This window comes from Neovison vison, chromosome 13 (assembly GCF_020171115.1).
Source record: "Neovison vison isolate M4711 chromosome 13, ASM_NN_V1, whole genome shotgun sequence".
NCBI classification, from domain to species: Eukaryota; Metazoa; Chordata; class Mammalia; order Carnivora; family Mustelidae; genus Neogale; species Neogale vison.
This window is the reverse complement of record NC_058103.1, coordinates 1435950-1449161: the sequence shown is the minus strand read 5'-3', so window position 1 is coordinate 1449161 and position 13212 is coordinate 1435950. Positions and strand designations below refer to the sequence as shown.

General features: G+C 68.5%; 1 protein-coding gene across 3 annotated transcripts in view; it reads right to left on the bottom strand.

Annotated features, from left to right (window-relative positions):
* Positions 1-1974: 1974 nt before the first annotated feature.
* Positions 1975-13212, bottom strand: part of BRF1 (BRF1 RNA polymerase III transcription initiation factor subunit) — a 46712-nt gene continuing 35474 nt past the window's right edge. For all 3 annotated transcript variants that reach the window (XM_044231705.1, XM_044231707.1, XM_044231706.1), the window contains 8 exons: positions 11214-11483; positions 9944-10005; positions 9540-9621; positions 9410-9465; positions 8224-8480; positions 6983-7034; positions 6422-6590; positions 1975-6061 (listed from right to left, as the gene is read on the bottom strand). In XM_044231705.1, the coding sequence (XP_044087640.1) occupies positions 6024-6061; positions 6422-6590; positions 6983-7034; positions 8224-8480; positions 9410-9465; positions 9540-9621; positions 9944-10005; positions 11214-11483 (986 nt within the window). In that variant the 3' untranslated portion in view covers positions 1975-6023. The remainder of the gene's footprint in view (positions 6062-6421; positions 6591-6982; positions 7035-8223; positions 8481-9409; positions 9466-9539; positions 9622-9943; positions 10006-11213; positions 11484-13212) is intronic.

Sequence of the window (13212 nt, the reverse complement as noted above, 5' to 3'; positions counted from 1 at the left end):
TGGATTTCCCGACAGCACAGACGCAGGTGCATCCCTGCCAGGTCCCCACGGCCAACGCCAATAAAAGCTTGGCTTCGAGGCTTTGGCCAACACTGGCTGAACGAACTCCGCTGTGAACCGACGGGTAGGAGGTCTGGGTTCTCCAGAGCTGTGTGTGGCTGGAGCAAACACTCCTGGTGAGAAGCTTCTGTGGGGAAGGGAGCCCAGAGGGGGCGAGGGCTCAGGGAGATCAATGCAGGCTGTGGGGGGCAGGGGGGCTCAGAGACATTTTCCCCTCACCGACACGACACGCACCTCTCTGTGTGCACCTGAGTGTGGTGCCCATGTGCACAGGTGCTGATCCCGGCCCAGCTCTGGGCGCAGCGCCGTCTGCCAGGACCTGCGACCACCTGCCATCAGGCCCCACTGGGACACCAGCCTCATGCCCCACGGCCTCCTGGCCAAGCCACAGTACGCCAGTGGCCTGCTCAGCCCTGGGTCCCTGCTGAAGGCAGTGCCGGGGCCACCATGCTTAGCCCCCTGCGATGGGCCAGGCAGCTGTTTTCCCAGGCCCCACCGGGTTGGTACCTGGCAGACAACGTCCTTACTCACCGTGACCTCTGAAGCTGGGGGCAGGGGCTGGCCAATGACTCAGGCTGGTGCAAAGCCCCCCCCCCACCCCGGCCAGGACAGGGCAGCCCCCGCACGGCCCGGCAGAGCAGGCCGGCTCTCCGTCCAGCTTCGGCCTCCCAGGCAGCGGCTGAGTCCCCATGGCCTCAGCAGTTTGTTCCCTGTGGTGGAAGGGGATGTGTCCCTCCCTGCCCACCCACGAGCTGACCAGGGCTGGTGGGTGCCTCCTCCACGGCACCCCCCCCCACCGCCGGTTTGCTCCACGAGTGTCAGACCACCCCTCACCCCTTCCCGGTGCACTAGTCCTCGGATGGGAGCAGCTGTCCACTTTCCTGGCCAGGGCTGGCCGCAATGGCCATGAGAGAGTGCTGAGGACTATCGGTGGTAGATCAGGGTCAAGGTCAGGTTCCACCAGTCTGGAGCCCCTGCCCTCACAGGTCCCAGCCGGGTCCATTGTATGGGGACAATGGCTTCCTGAGCCCTGTTCCTCTGCTGGCAGGAAAGCCATAGAGCCCCACGCTGCTGCCACCGCCCACGACCCTTTGAAGGGCCTGCAACTCTGGAGCCTGTCCCTTGGCCCCTACCCCTTGCCAGCCTGGCTGGGGCCCAAGCTTCCCCAGGGAGAAGCCAACCCTCTCAACACGTAGGCAGAGAGTCACTGACCGGCCGGCCACACGCAAAGCTTGGAAGCCCCAACTCAAGAGTCCCTCCCCCAGGAGCCGACCAGCCCCTCTGGCGTCCTCCTGGGGCCAGGCTGCAGGTGGGGGTGGGGTGTGTGTGTGTGTCCTGTTGAAGACCGCATGGGGCCTGGGCGATGGCAGGCTCTTGGTGCTGGAGCTGGGGTGGGGGCCACAGGAAGGGCCAGCAGTCCTCCTGCAGGACAGAGGACAAGCACAGTGTCCCAACCCCCACAGCCTGGCTGGTCCTGGGGCACCCCTGCTACAGGATGGGGGTAGAGAGAAGGGGGCCACAATCCGGGGCTGTCTAGGGCCATAGGCAGCTGAGGTGCAGTGTCCAGGGGGCTGCAGGCTGAGTGCCCACGGTGCCCTGGGCACGGCTGCACATGCAGGGGCGGTCAGGGTCCGGGAGGCAGCAGGCCTGGGGCTGTGAGGAGGGTCCAAGAGGCCCAGCAGATTCCTAGGCTCCTGCTGAACCCCCAGTGCTAGGGGCTTGGGTCACCTTTTCTCCAGGCCAGTCTTTGCTGCCTTGCTGGGCAAGGGGTTCCTCAGACCCAGGAAGGGGACAGGGCCAGTGTATGAGATGGTGAGCCCTGGATGCCTGTGTGTGGTAGGAGCCCAGCCAGGCAGGCCCTCCAAGGACATGCTGGTGGCCTTGACACGTTGTGGACAAGGACCGCACACGCACTTTGAGGCTTCTAGTCTTTATTACTCGGGGAACACAGCGTTCCCAAGGGTGGCGCCCAACAGTGCGCAAGTGGCCGCCAGGGGGCAGGGAAGCTGAGCAAAGGCCCAGGACAGATGGCCGGGCCCCTGTCCCCTAGCGGTTGCATGTGTGCTCTGCAGTGGAAGTCCCTAAGAGTCCGGCTGGGCTGTCCGCAGCCTTGGGGGGCCCAGGCGCCCGACACTCTTCCCAGGCCCCATCTGCATCAACAAAGGACTGGGCACCCATACCCGCAACGGCCACCCCGCACTGCCGGCCTTGGACCTGCCAGCGCCTCCCCACCACGCAGTCTGTCAGGGCTGCAGCCTCCCAGAGGTGGACGGAGGGGGACACTGTGACCCTGGTAGGAGAAGGCAGCAGACAGAGGTGTTGCTGCGCAGTTCCGGGACGGCCAAGGGGAGGTGCTCACCCCAGCAGACCCCATGGGGCTCCCGCTGGGTTCCCTGAGCTGTGCATTGGAGGCAGCCCCGGACAGAGCAGACACTGCCCCGGGGACCTCAGTCCCTGGGGGATGCCCAACCCCCGCCCCTCCTCCCCAGAGCCCACTGCCCTTGGGCGGCGCTGGTACCCACGGACGGCCGCCAGTCCCGCCTCCTGCTCGGGGCTGTGACCCAGCCGGAAGCCACCGTGGGGCCGGAGGAGGGCACCTGGCGGGGGGCGGGTTGTGTGGGCCCAGTACACACGAGGCTGGAGAATGAGCAGGCTGGCGTGCCCATGGTTACTGGTGACAGTGGCCAGCAGGCCGGGCAGGTGTGGGAGGGAGGCCTTTTGGAGCCACTGCACAGATGTCAGTCACCAGGGACAGCTCTGGAGAAGTGGACGCAGAGAGCACTCCTCCCAGCCTCCCTCCTGCCCAGCTCTCCCCGCCCTCCGGGCCCCGCTGCCTGCCCGGGACACCCCGGAAGGGCCAAGGAGGCACCAGCCAGTGTGCTGGTGGGCTGGGTGCCGTCACAGACCTGGCCCCATCCTCGGAGGAGCCATGGCCCAGCTGCCCGCTGCAGCCCTGTCAGAGGGTAACTGTGGTTCCAACCCCAGGGCTCGGGGGATAGGAGGGTATAGGCCCCACGGCTTGGGGCGGGATGGGCGACCAGCGGGTGCTGCACGCAGACGCGAGCCCTGGGTCTTGGGTGGCCCTCCTCTCTGGGGAGCAGGCCTCATCTGGCCACAGCCCCACTGCAGCCCACCTGCCTGCCGGGGCCTGGCACCCAGAAAGGAGGGGTCCGGTAGCTGCAGACGGTGTGTGTGACACACGCGTGTGACGCAGGGAGCGGCACACGCATGCACGAGGGCAGCACATGTGGGGACATGCACGGCTGCGCGGGGACAGGTGTGTCCTGGCGCGCTGCCCTCCGCCCAGGCTGGCGCTGGTTCCTCCGTCCCGTTCCACCAGCACGCGAGCCCTCCCTACATGACACGGGGAGGGGACCCGCTGGCCCACGGGGCTGGATGTGCCTGCTTGCTGCCTGGGACCCCCACACAAGGACCCCAGCCTCGCTTGTGTGCTGGCCTCGGGTTCCAGCTCCGCAGGCTTGGGGATGGGCACGGGCATGCCAGCGGGCAGACATGGGTTCCTCAGACGGTCAACACAGACAGGTGTCCAGGGCTCTGAGAACCCCCTCACCACCTCCCCTGGCTCTGCCGTGTGCCCCTCTCAGGACGAGCCTGTGGTCGCTGGCCAGGCCTCGGCACCCAGGAGGGGGCTGGCTGTCAAGATGCGGCCCAGGGAGGCCCCCTCCACGCCAGCGCCTGTGCCCTCTGGCCTCCCGTGGTGCCGTCCAAGCCCGCAGGGAGGGCCGCGGAGCCCAGGCTGGAAGCAGCCTCACCCGCGGGCAATGGCGTGCAGTGGGGGGGACGTGTGCTCCGGCCGCTGCCCGATGCTCCTCCTTGGGGCTGGACCCGGCCTGAGTCAGGCCCCTGGCCCTCGGAGCATCTCAGGGACGCTGACCCTTGGACCCTGGACCGAGGGCTCCCAAAGGCCCTGGCCCTCTCCCTGGCCCGGGCGCCCAGGCTCTCCAAGCCTCTAGGGTGCCCATTCCTGCCGCCCACCCCGCAAGAACACAGGTCAGCAGGTGAAGTGGGGGCCTGAAGTCCTGTCCCAACTGCGGCAGCCCGTAACCGCAGATGTGGGAAGGCGCAGACAGGCCTGCGTGTCCCCCTCAAGCCCACACATGTGGCCGTGGTGGCCGGCACAAGGGTACGGGCCGCGGCCCAGAGGGACCCTACCGGCTGCTAGCCTGGGCCTCCCCCTGACCAGCACCTTGACCACCAAACCATGAATACCCCACATGCCCTCCCACCCACATGCCCCTCCACACCACACCCTCTCGGGGGACAGTCCTTCTCACTAGCCCTTCTTCCCTGACCCCTCTCCAAGCCATGTAGGAGCCTTGACCCTTCCTGCTTCAGCCAGACTCCCGCTCGCTGCCATCCGCCCCCAGACCTCACGTGCCAAGAGACCCACCTGCCCATCCAGCCTCCCCGGGCCTCCTCCCCATGAAGTCCCCTCGCTTCCGGGCCTTGGCCCCATCGGCCACCCTGAGCGCCTGCCTCTTCTCTCAAACCCCTTCCCCTGCCGACGCCCCGTGGGACCCCCTCCCTCCCCTGCTTTGCAGGTGCAGCTTTCCCACTAGCCTCTGCCCGGACACCCGCTCTGGCCCCGGTTCCCAGCGGAGGCGCCTCCCCCTCACTGAGCCCGGTCTCGAAGCCTGCCACGTACACCATGCTGCACCGGCGGCCCCGGGTCCCAGAAGGCGACCTGGTCACCTCCAAAGCCACAGCTACCCCTCCACATGGGGGTCCTGTCCCCGAACGGCACAGTGAACACCCCAGAGCCAGACGGCCAGTGCCTGGGGCTCCCTGAAGAGCCGCTGCGGCCCAGTCCTCCCTCCCATGAGGGGCCTCGGCTGGGACAGCCCACGCCACAGGCTCAGGCACTTCTTACGGGGGTGGACACGAGGAGGCTGAGGATGAAGCCCGAGCCACGTCCCCACCGTGCTTCTGACAACGGGGCCAGGGGCCTGCTACGTGCCTCTCCCACCCCCACGGGCCAGGTGCCCTGCTGTGGCCTCCCTCTTCCGGGGCCGGCCACGGAGCCCGGCGGGGAAGCACAGGCCACAGCTTCAGCAGGTGTCTGTTCAGGTAGGTCTTCCTGTCCCACCGACCACACAGCCCGCCCTGACTCTCAAGTGCCCAGGACGGGTGCAGCCCAGGACCTCAAGGTTCCCTGCTGCAGACTCGCCCACACTCCAGCCTGGACACAGAGCGCTGAGCCCTGGGCAGGCGATATGGCCTGGCTTGGCTGCCGTCAGTGGGGCCGAGGCTGTGGCCTCGAGGGCCAAGAGTTCCTGCCCTGCTTCCCTGGCCATGTCCAGAACAGCGATGCCCACACCGAGGCCCTCAGAGTGGTCCCTGGGCCCTCCAGTGGCGGGGCTGGGCCCCTAGCTGGACGGGAGGGCAGTGGTGTGGCCAGGACGCTCGGTCGGCCATCCGTCTACAGACCCTGAGCCAGGCCCCGCTCAAACAAGACCCCGCTCTCCTGACTCCGGCTCGGAGCAGGGTCAGGCCAGCCGCACAGGCTGCACAGGGCACCCCCACGGCCTCTGGGCACAGACGGTCCCTCGTCTGCGGAGAGCACTGCTGGCTCAGGTCGCCGGCGTCTGGGCCATGCCCGGTGCCGGAGAGGCCGGTCCGGCTGGAGACTCGCGGCGGGAGGGCTGGGTGCGGCCCTGCTCAGCCCGGGGAGGGGGGGCCGAGGCGCCCAGCTCCGCAGGGGCAGTGAGTCCGGCACTCACTCCCCACAGTGGGCCTCCTCATGCCTCAGTGTCCTCCCGTGGGGCAGGACGGTGCCGCCTGCCAAGGTTCCTGGGCCGTAAGACCCACATCGGACCAGACGCGCAGACACCGGCCCAGTCCCCTTGCCGGGCAAATGCCCCTCACGGTGCTCCAGACGGGGTCCCGGCAGCAAGTGCCACGGAGGTGCGGAGCTGCCGTGGTGGGGGCTGCGGGGCTGCGGCTCAGTAGCCATCGTCTTCCTCGCCGTCACAGCCGTAATCTGCGGGGCACAGAGGAGCGCTGCGGACACCCTGGGGCAGGGCCCACCTGGGGGGGCTCAGGCCCGCTCTTCACGTGCTGTCTTCACCTCCCCAAGGCCCTGGGGCCTGGCTCCCGCTGGACAGGCAGCCCCCCTGCAGCCTGGAGCCCACGGCCTTCACAGCGCTCGGGCTCCCCACACGGACGCACGGATCTGCATCTTGGTCCCAACCTCGCCCGGAGTGAGAGAAGGTTTCATTCAAAGCCCAGAGCTCTGAGTTTAGGGCTAGTCAGGAGCAGAGGATTCGTGCCTTTTTCTAGGAAGTAAGCCCCGCCCCCACCCAGGGCGTGTCACCCCCAACCAGCTGCAGGGTCCCCTCACCGCTGCTGCCCATCATCTGCAGGGCGCTGACGCACGGCTCCCCGTCCTCCTCGTCGGGGTCCTCCTCGTCGGGGTCCTCCTCGGGGGGGTAGGACACAGGCCCACTCTCCACCACCGCTGTGGGCCTGACGGGCTCGGCTCCCAGGCTGGGCGAGCTCGGGAGCAAGGTCTGCAACCGGGGCACAGGCTCTGGGAGGCCGCCTGCCCCGGGGGACGGCATCACAGCGCCAGCCTGGCTCCCAAGGCCCACGGGCCCCTCCCGTGTCCGGGACGCTTCCCAGCCTTCGGGGCTCCCAGGCAGCCCCTCCGTCCAGCCCGTCCACACTCACGAGCACCCACGAGGCTTCCGTTTCAAGGCCACGGGCCTTGCCCAGAGGATGTGGCCCAGCCCCACAGCATGGGGCTGGAGCTCAGGCCCACTCCCCTGCCACCCGTGGGCCTCAGGACCGCGGTGCGTGGGCCAGGAGAGCCCACGCTCCCTCCCTGCCATGCGCTGACTGCTCAGTGGCTCACAGACACCGTCCCCAGGCCCCTGTCCCGGGCCGTGGCCACAAAACGTACCTCCCCCACAGCTGCCCTCTTGGCCGGCTGGGCGGACACCATCGGCCGCAACCTGAAAGAGAGCACAGCGTGGCAGCCTCGGTCCAGGCTGCAGCCACGGGTCGGGGGACAACAAGGGGCCGGCTGAGGGGCAGCGTCCCTGGCCGGTGAGGAGGAGGCAGCCCCCAACTCTGCTCCCCCAGACCCCACACCCGGAAGCCGACCCCCTCCTCAGCGCTCACCCTGATGTCACTCCTCCCAGCGGAGCCTCCCGGCCTCGCGCCCCTCACCCGGCCCACCCCGTGCCCCTCTGCTAGGGCGTGTCCCATGCGCACACACCCCCCGTACGTGCCCCACGGTGCGGTGCGGGAGTGACTGCACCTGTCCCCTCCTGACAGCACAATGGGCCCCACGTCGCCACCCCGTGGCCAAGTGATAACAAGCCTGAGTACCCCCCACCCCGGGCCGCGGCACAGAGCCGGGAGTTGGGGTGGGATGGGGGGGGTGGGGGGGTTGCCGGAAGCCGGAAATCAGGGTTTTTCTGTGAGAACTTCCTTTTGAATGTTGGTAACAAAGCCAGTTTTAGCTCAAAAGCTATGCCGGTCGATGGCAGATGGCCCGGGCAGATCTGACGCTCCTCTGTCGTCTGACGAGTAAGAACCTAAACTCGGGGGCACCAGGGGCTCAACGTGTGGAGCGTCCGACTCGGCCGAAAGGCTCAGGTTGGGACCCCAGGCTGAGGGGTGAGCCCACGCTCTGCCGGCCTGAGGCCTTCCCTCGCGCCTCCTCCTGCTCCGTTCTCCCCCACTCACGCTTCTGGGTGCTCTCTCTCCCTGCCTCCCTAAAATAAGTGTTTTTAAAACGGGACCTAAAATCGTACTGCCCCGGGGCTCTCCAGGCGGCCGCCCAGCTGCTGCTGGCCAAGGTTCTGGGAGGTCTGCTTCAGCGGCAGTGTGTGGGGACGGCAGGGAGCGGCCGGAGATGCCTCCCCTGGGCCGTCCTCGGCCCTGGGCCTCTCTGCAGCAGCGGGAGGAGAGGCTCTACCCTCCCTGCTCCACACCCTCCCAGGGAAAGAGGCTGGCTCGCCCCTCCCAGAGACAGAACACAGCCTGCAGGGTAGGACCCCCTCCCCAGCCGCCTGCCCCCCCCACAGACACAGGCCGGCCAGGGCCGCAGGTGCGGCAGGGGACCCAGACGTCTGCTCCCAGCATCCAGGTGGGGAGCGCACCCCCCAGGCCTCCTGCCCGCGCCCAGCACGGTACCTCTTCCCCACGCTGCTCACGGGGTCAGCCCCGCTCCTGCCTGCGGGCGTCTTCCTCCGAGACAGCTTCCGGGCGCCGGCCCGCTCCTGGGGCTGCGCGTCGCCCCCACGCAGGCTGCCCCCGCCCTTGCTGTTGAGGTCCTGGAGCACGCTGTAGTTGATCTTGCTGGAGATCTTCTTCTGCTCCAACATCTTTTCGATGGCTTCCCCAGCTGTGCTGGCCTGGATGGGCTCCCGTCGCTTACAAGACTTCTTGGGCTCAATAGAAACAGGGGAGTTACCGCCCCCTGGGGACCTGCTAGGTGTCTCGGGTGAAGTGGGGACCCTGCTAGCTGGGCCCCGACAGGGAGGAGCTGGGCAGCCAGCATCTGCCAGGGAGCCCTGCCCGCAGGAGCCCAGGTGTACAGGGCGCTGGTCCAGGCCCCCCAAGGATGGCTCCGACCTCCTCCTCTCAGACGGGGTGGGGGGGCCAGCCCACATCCCTCAGCTACAGAGCCGATGGCAGGGCTCAGGGTGTGAGGTCTCTCGGCAGAGGTCACCCGCAGCAGCACTGGGAGCTGCCCACAAGCCCACCATACGGACACCCGGCTGCGCTGGACACTGTCCCCACCCGAACAAGGCAGAGCAAGGTGCCGTGCTCTGGACAGATCACCCAGCATGGGGAGACCTTGTCCTGGGTGTGTGCCACCTACACGAGCCCGAACTGTGCCTCCTGCTGGCTCCTCCCCTGCCCACCCGCCTGCCGACCACGCTACTAGGGGCCTTGAGCCCAGACCCCAAGCTACAGGCCCGCCCCCCCGGAAAGGTTCTCAAGCAGACCAGTGACCCATGCTGGATGCATGCCGAGCTCCTGCCTTTGTTGCTCGGGGGCTCGACCACTCTCTCACGGCCGGAGTCCCTGTCCGGCACACAGAAGCAGCAAGCCACGTCTCTGTGACCGCCCAAAGGACACCTGCGACAAGCAGACTTTCCCAGGGCCGAGAGGGGGGATCCCAGAGCTGGGGCAGGGCCCTCAGTGGGGGTCCCGACGCCCCGACTCAGCCTAAGGACCTCCCCAAAGCGGAGAGTGATCTGTCCTAGGGGAGGCCAGCACCATGCAGGACTGGGTGGCCGGAGCCGCCACCCTGGGAGACCTCGTGTGACTTGAGGAGGGGCAGGCAGGTCTCCGTGCGCCGGACGAGCCTTACCTTGTGCTCCTTGTAGATCCCCAGTTCCTTCTCCTTCGCGATTCTCGCCTCCTTCTCTGAAAAGCCCCCCACCGCAGGATGAGCAGGGGCCCCGTGGCCCTGGCCCCCCGGCGGGCGGGCTGGTGCTTACCCCTCTGCTCCCGCAGGTACTCGGCGTTCTCCCGCATCCACAGCTCGGCCTTCACGCGGGCTTCCGCCTCGTCCAGGATGTACTGGGCAGAGCAGAGCCACACTCAGCTCTCGGCTGCCAACACGCTTCCCCACAGACGGGCCGGTCAAGGGCGGGCCTCTGACCCGCGGGCCACGGGCTCCTTACTGGGAGCCAGTCAGCGACGCCTGTCCCCCCCCCCCTTGCCGAGGCCGGGAGCGGGGGCGGGTCCACATACCGGCCCGCGGGCACAGGAGCGGGGCCGGCCAGAGTGGGCGGACGTGGGTTCCAGGGGCCACGTGGCCGCGAGGGGGTGCCCCGCTCCCGGGACGGCCTGTGGGACGGCGGCCCGGGGCCGCGACCGTGCAGAGTTCAGGGGAGCTCACCCTGTCAATCTCCACGTCGTCGATGCCGCTGAGGTCCAGCTCGCCGTCCCCACGCGCACCGCCTACGGGGAAGCACAGGGCCACAGCGTCTGCGTCGGGTTCTGCTGAGCAGGCGCAGATGGCCCCGGGCGGTGTCAGGACCCCTTCCAGGATAGGAGCCGCCTCCTCTGGGACCTCGGCTCTGGCCAAGGGCTGACGGCAGCCCCCTTGTTGCCGGCAAGCCCAGCCCCCTCCGTGTGCCACTGCGTGGCTCACAGCCCAGGGCTGCGTGCAGAAAGGACACGACGCTAGCCCCAGCGGACCCGGAGGCTCCCTACGACACAGGCACCTTCAGTGCGGAAGTGTGGCTCGTCCGGCTCTCTGCTCACCGGTCCAGGAGATGGGCCCTCAGCCAGTCCTCAGTGATGCACTCAGGACACCCCAAACCCTGCTGGCCACCCCCCATCCCCCCGGGTCAACAGCACAAGCCGCAAAGCCCAGCAGTTGGGGCAGCCTCTGACCACCGGGTGGCCCGCCCACACCCAGCAGCCCAGCACCCCATGCTGCAGCTCTACACTCAGGCCCTAGGCAGGGGTCCGCCCGGCACCCCCACACTGCTCCTACCCTCCATGCCCTGCCTCACTCCCTCAGCTCCTGCAGAATGGTCTCTCCTGGCCCCAGGGCCTTTGCACAGGTCCGTCCCACTGTCAGGGCAGGAGTGTGATACACGTATGTACAGAGCACCCTTGGGGAGGCCCCGGCACACGGGGCCAAGCCCTGGGCGCTCAGGGGCGAGGCAGGGCCTGTCTGCAGCCGGGAGTACCTGGGGGAGCCAGTCCTGGCACAGGGCCACGACCCGCTCTCAGCAGCAAACACGGCGGAAGCAAACCCCCGCTGCGGCGCCGGAGCCCCGCGGGTGAGGCTGCCCACACGTGGGGCTGTGCCCGAGGCAGCTTAGACAGACGCAGAGGGACAGGCAGGAAGGAGCCTGCAGCCACCATCCAACCAGGCATGCGTCTGGCCCAGCCCTCAGCCAGGGGCTGGCGCAGGAGGGGTCTGGGGGCAGTGGCAAGCCCTGCTGGTAAGCAGGGTGTCCTCACACGCTGGGGTCGACGACGGCCCACTCCACCTGGCACGGGGGAGCTGGCAGTGCCCTCCCAGCCGCCCTCCCTGAGGCCACATCCAGCGGCTCCTCTCCACCCCCCAGATGGGGCGGGGTGACCTGGACCCAGAGCCCGCGGCCACAGCCCCCACCCCACCCTCTCCCCTTTGACCCCTCCCCAGCACTCACTGGGCTCCTGGCTCTGGGAGGAGATGCACTCCCGGATGGAGTCCGAGATGCCCAGGCTGGCCGCCGTGGGCAGGGGGCCGAGCAGGGACTCCAGGGCGGGGGGTCGGCTGCCCCCCTCGGGGCCTCCTGCCTCCCCAGAGCTGGAGGAGACGCCGGCCCCGAGCAGCTCCCGGTAGAAGTCCTTGTTGAGGTGGCTGGCGGCGGCCTGCAGCTCCTCGTCCTCGGGGTCCTCCTCGCCAAACAAGCTGGACGCAGAGTCCTCCACGGAGCCTGTGGACGCAACGCCACACACCCGTGAACCCTGCAGGAGCCGCCCCGCCCCGCGCCGGCAGACACGACCGTCCGGTGGCAGGAGGCACTCGCTCCACTGCGCCAAGAGGCGGAGCCGCACGTCGCCGGGAGGCGGCGCCACGACCGGTGCCCGCGGGGAGCCCTCGGGGCCTCCACACCTGACGCTGCACAGAACATCACTCAAAGCAGACGCAGCGGCGAAGAGCACCAAGGCCTTAGGAATCGACAGAAAACGTTTGCAGCTTTGAATCGGGCGAAACTTCTGGGTGGGACACGGACAGCCCCTCCACGCCCCCCAGCAGGACCGCGGCCGACGAGGGAGCTCTGCCCTGCACGAGTGCGCCTCCGCAGCATGCCGGGGACACTCAGGGTGCCGCGAGAGAACACGCGACCCAGCGAGGCACACGGCGCGGCGGCGGGCAGAAGGCGGGGCGGCTCCTCCAGGACCGGGGCCGAGCCTGCCGCCGACCCAGCCAGTCCGTGGCCGGCGTGCCCGGACAGAACCACGTGCGCATCCGACGGACGCCTACACTCACACGCTCCCAGCACCACGTGTGCCACGACCCAAACCTAGAATCACGCCAAGTGTGCTCGCCCGGCCACCTTCCCTGCACCACAGCAGGGGCTGCACACGCCGACCTGCGCCGTCCGCCAGAACCGGGCGGTCGGAGGGCGGTCAGGACCCGCCGTGCCGTCTGTGGACACCGAAGTCCAGAAGCCACGACGGACTCGGGGGCGCACAGTCACGCAGGGGCCGCATCTGCGCGGCACACTTTGCCGCACGCGATTTGTGAACGTCGCCCAACGTTCCAACGATTAACGTTGCGGACGTCCGCCCCGGAACGCTGCCCCGCGTGCCGGCATGAGAGCTCGCGGTCAGCACGGAGCCTCATGCGGGCGTGTCGCACCTCTGTGAACCTCTCTCCGCGGGCAAAAAGCCGTCCGATTCCTCGTGCACAGGAGAGTCGTGCGGGGCGATGATCCTTCCCGGTACCCCGCCGCGCCCCCACCCCAACGCCTGGGCGCCCCCGCCCTAGGGCCAGGCCTCAGCACCCTGCATGTCCGCACTCCCGTCCCACAGGCTGGGCCTCGGGACCACCTGCAGAGTCCGGCCTCCCTGCTGGCCTCCTTGCTCCCAGCCCCCGGCCCCTTCAGCCTGAGTTAGACCGTGTCATCCCTGGGTCCCCACTCGGGACCTCCACAACCCGACTGTACCCCATGTAAGCACCAGCCTCCCCCATGCTGCTACAGGGCTCCTTCCTTCCCCAGGCCTCTCCCGAAATGTCGCCTGCCCTGGCCAGTCCCTTCAGCACTGCGTGGTCAGCGAGCCTGGGAGCCGGGCAGGAGGGTGGCACGCAGGCCTCCCGGGTCCCCTCGCCGCTGGTGTCCCCACCTAGCTTCGGGCTCACTCCAGACAGGAAGAAACGTCTGCCATCCCATGCCATGGGAGAGGTCCGTGTCAGCAGACGTGCGGAGCCAGGAAGAGGGGGCGCACCCCCGACGATCCCGTCAGAACAGCAGGAGGTGGGGGGACCCGCTGGTGGCAGACCGCCGGCCGGCTTCCTCACAGCTGGGGCACTGCACCCAGGTGCTGTGCGGGAAACGGCAGAGAGAAAACACGGGTGCAGAGCCCGGCCTCCCCAGGTGCAGAGAACAACACCGCTCGAGTCACAGGCACGCCGGGAACGGGCTCCAGCTACTAGAGGAG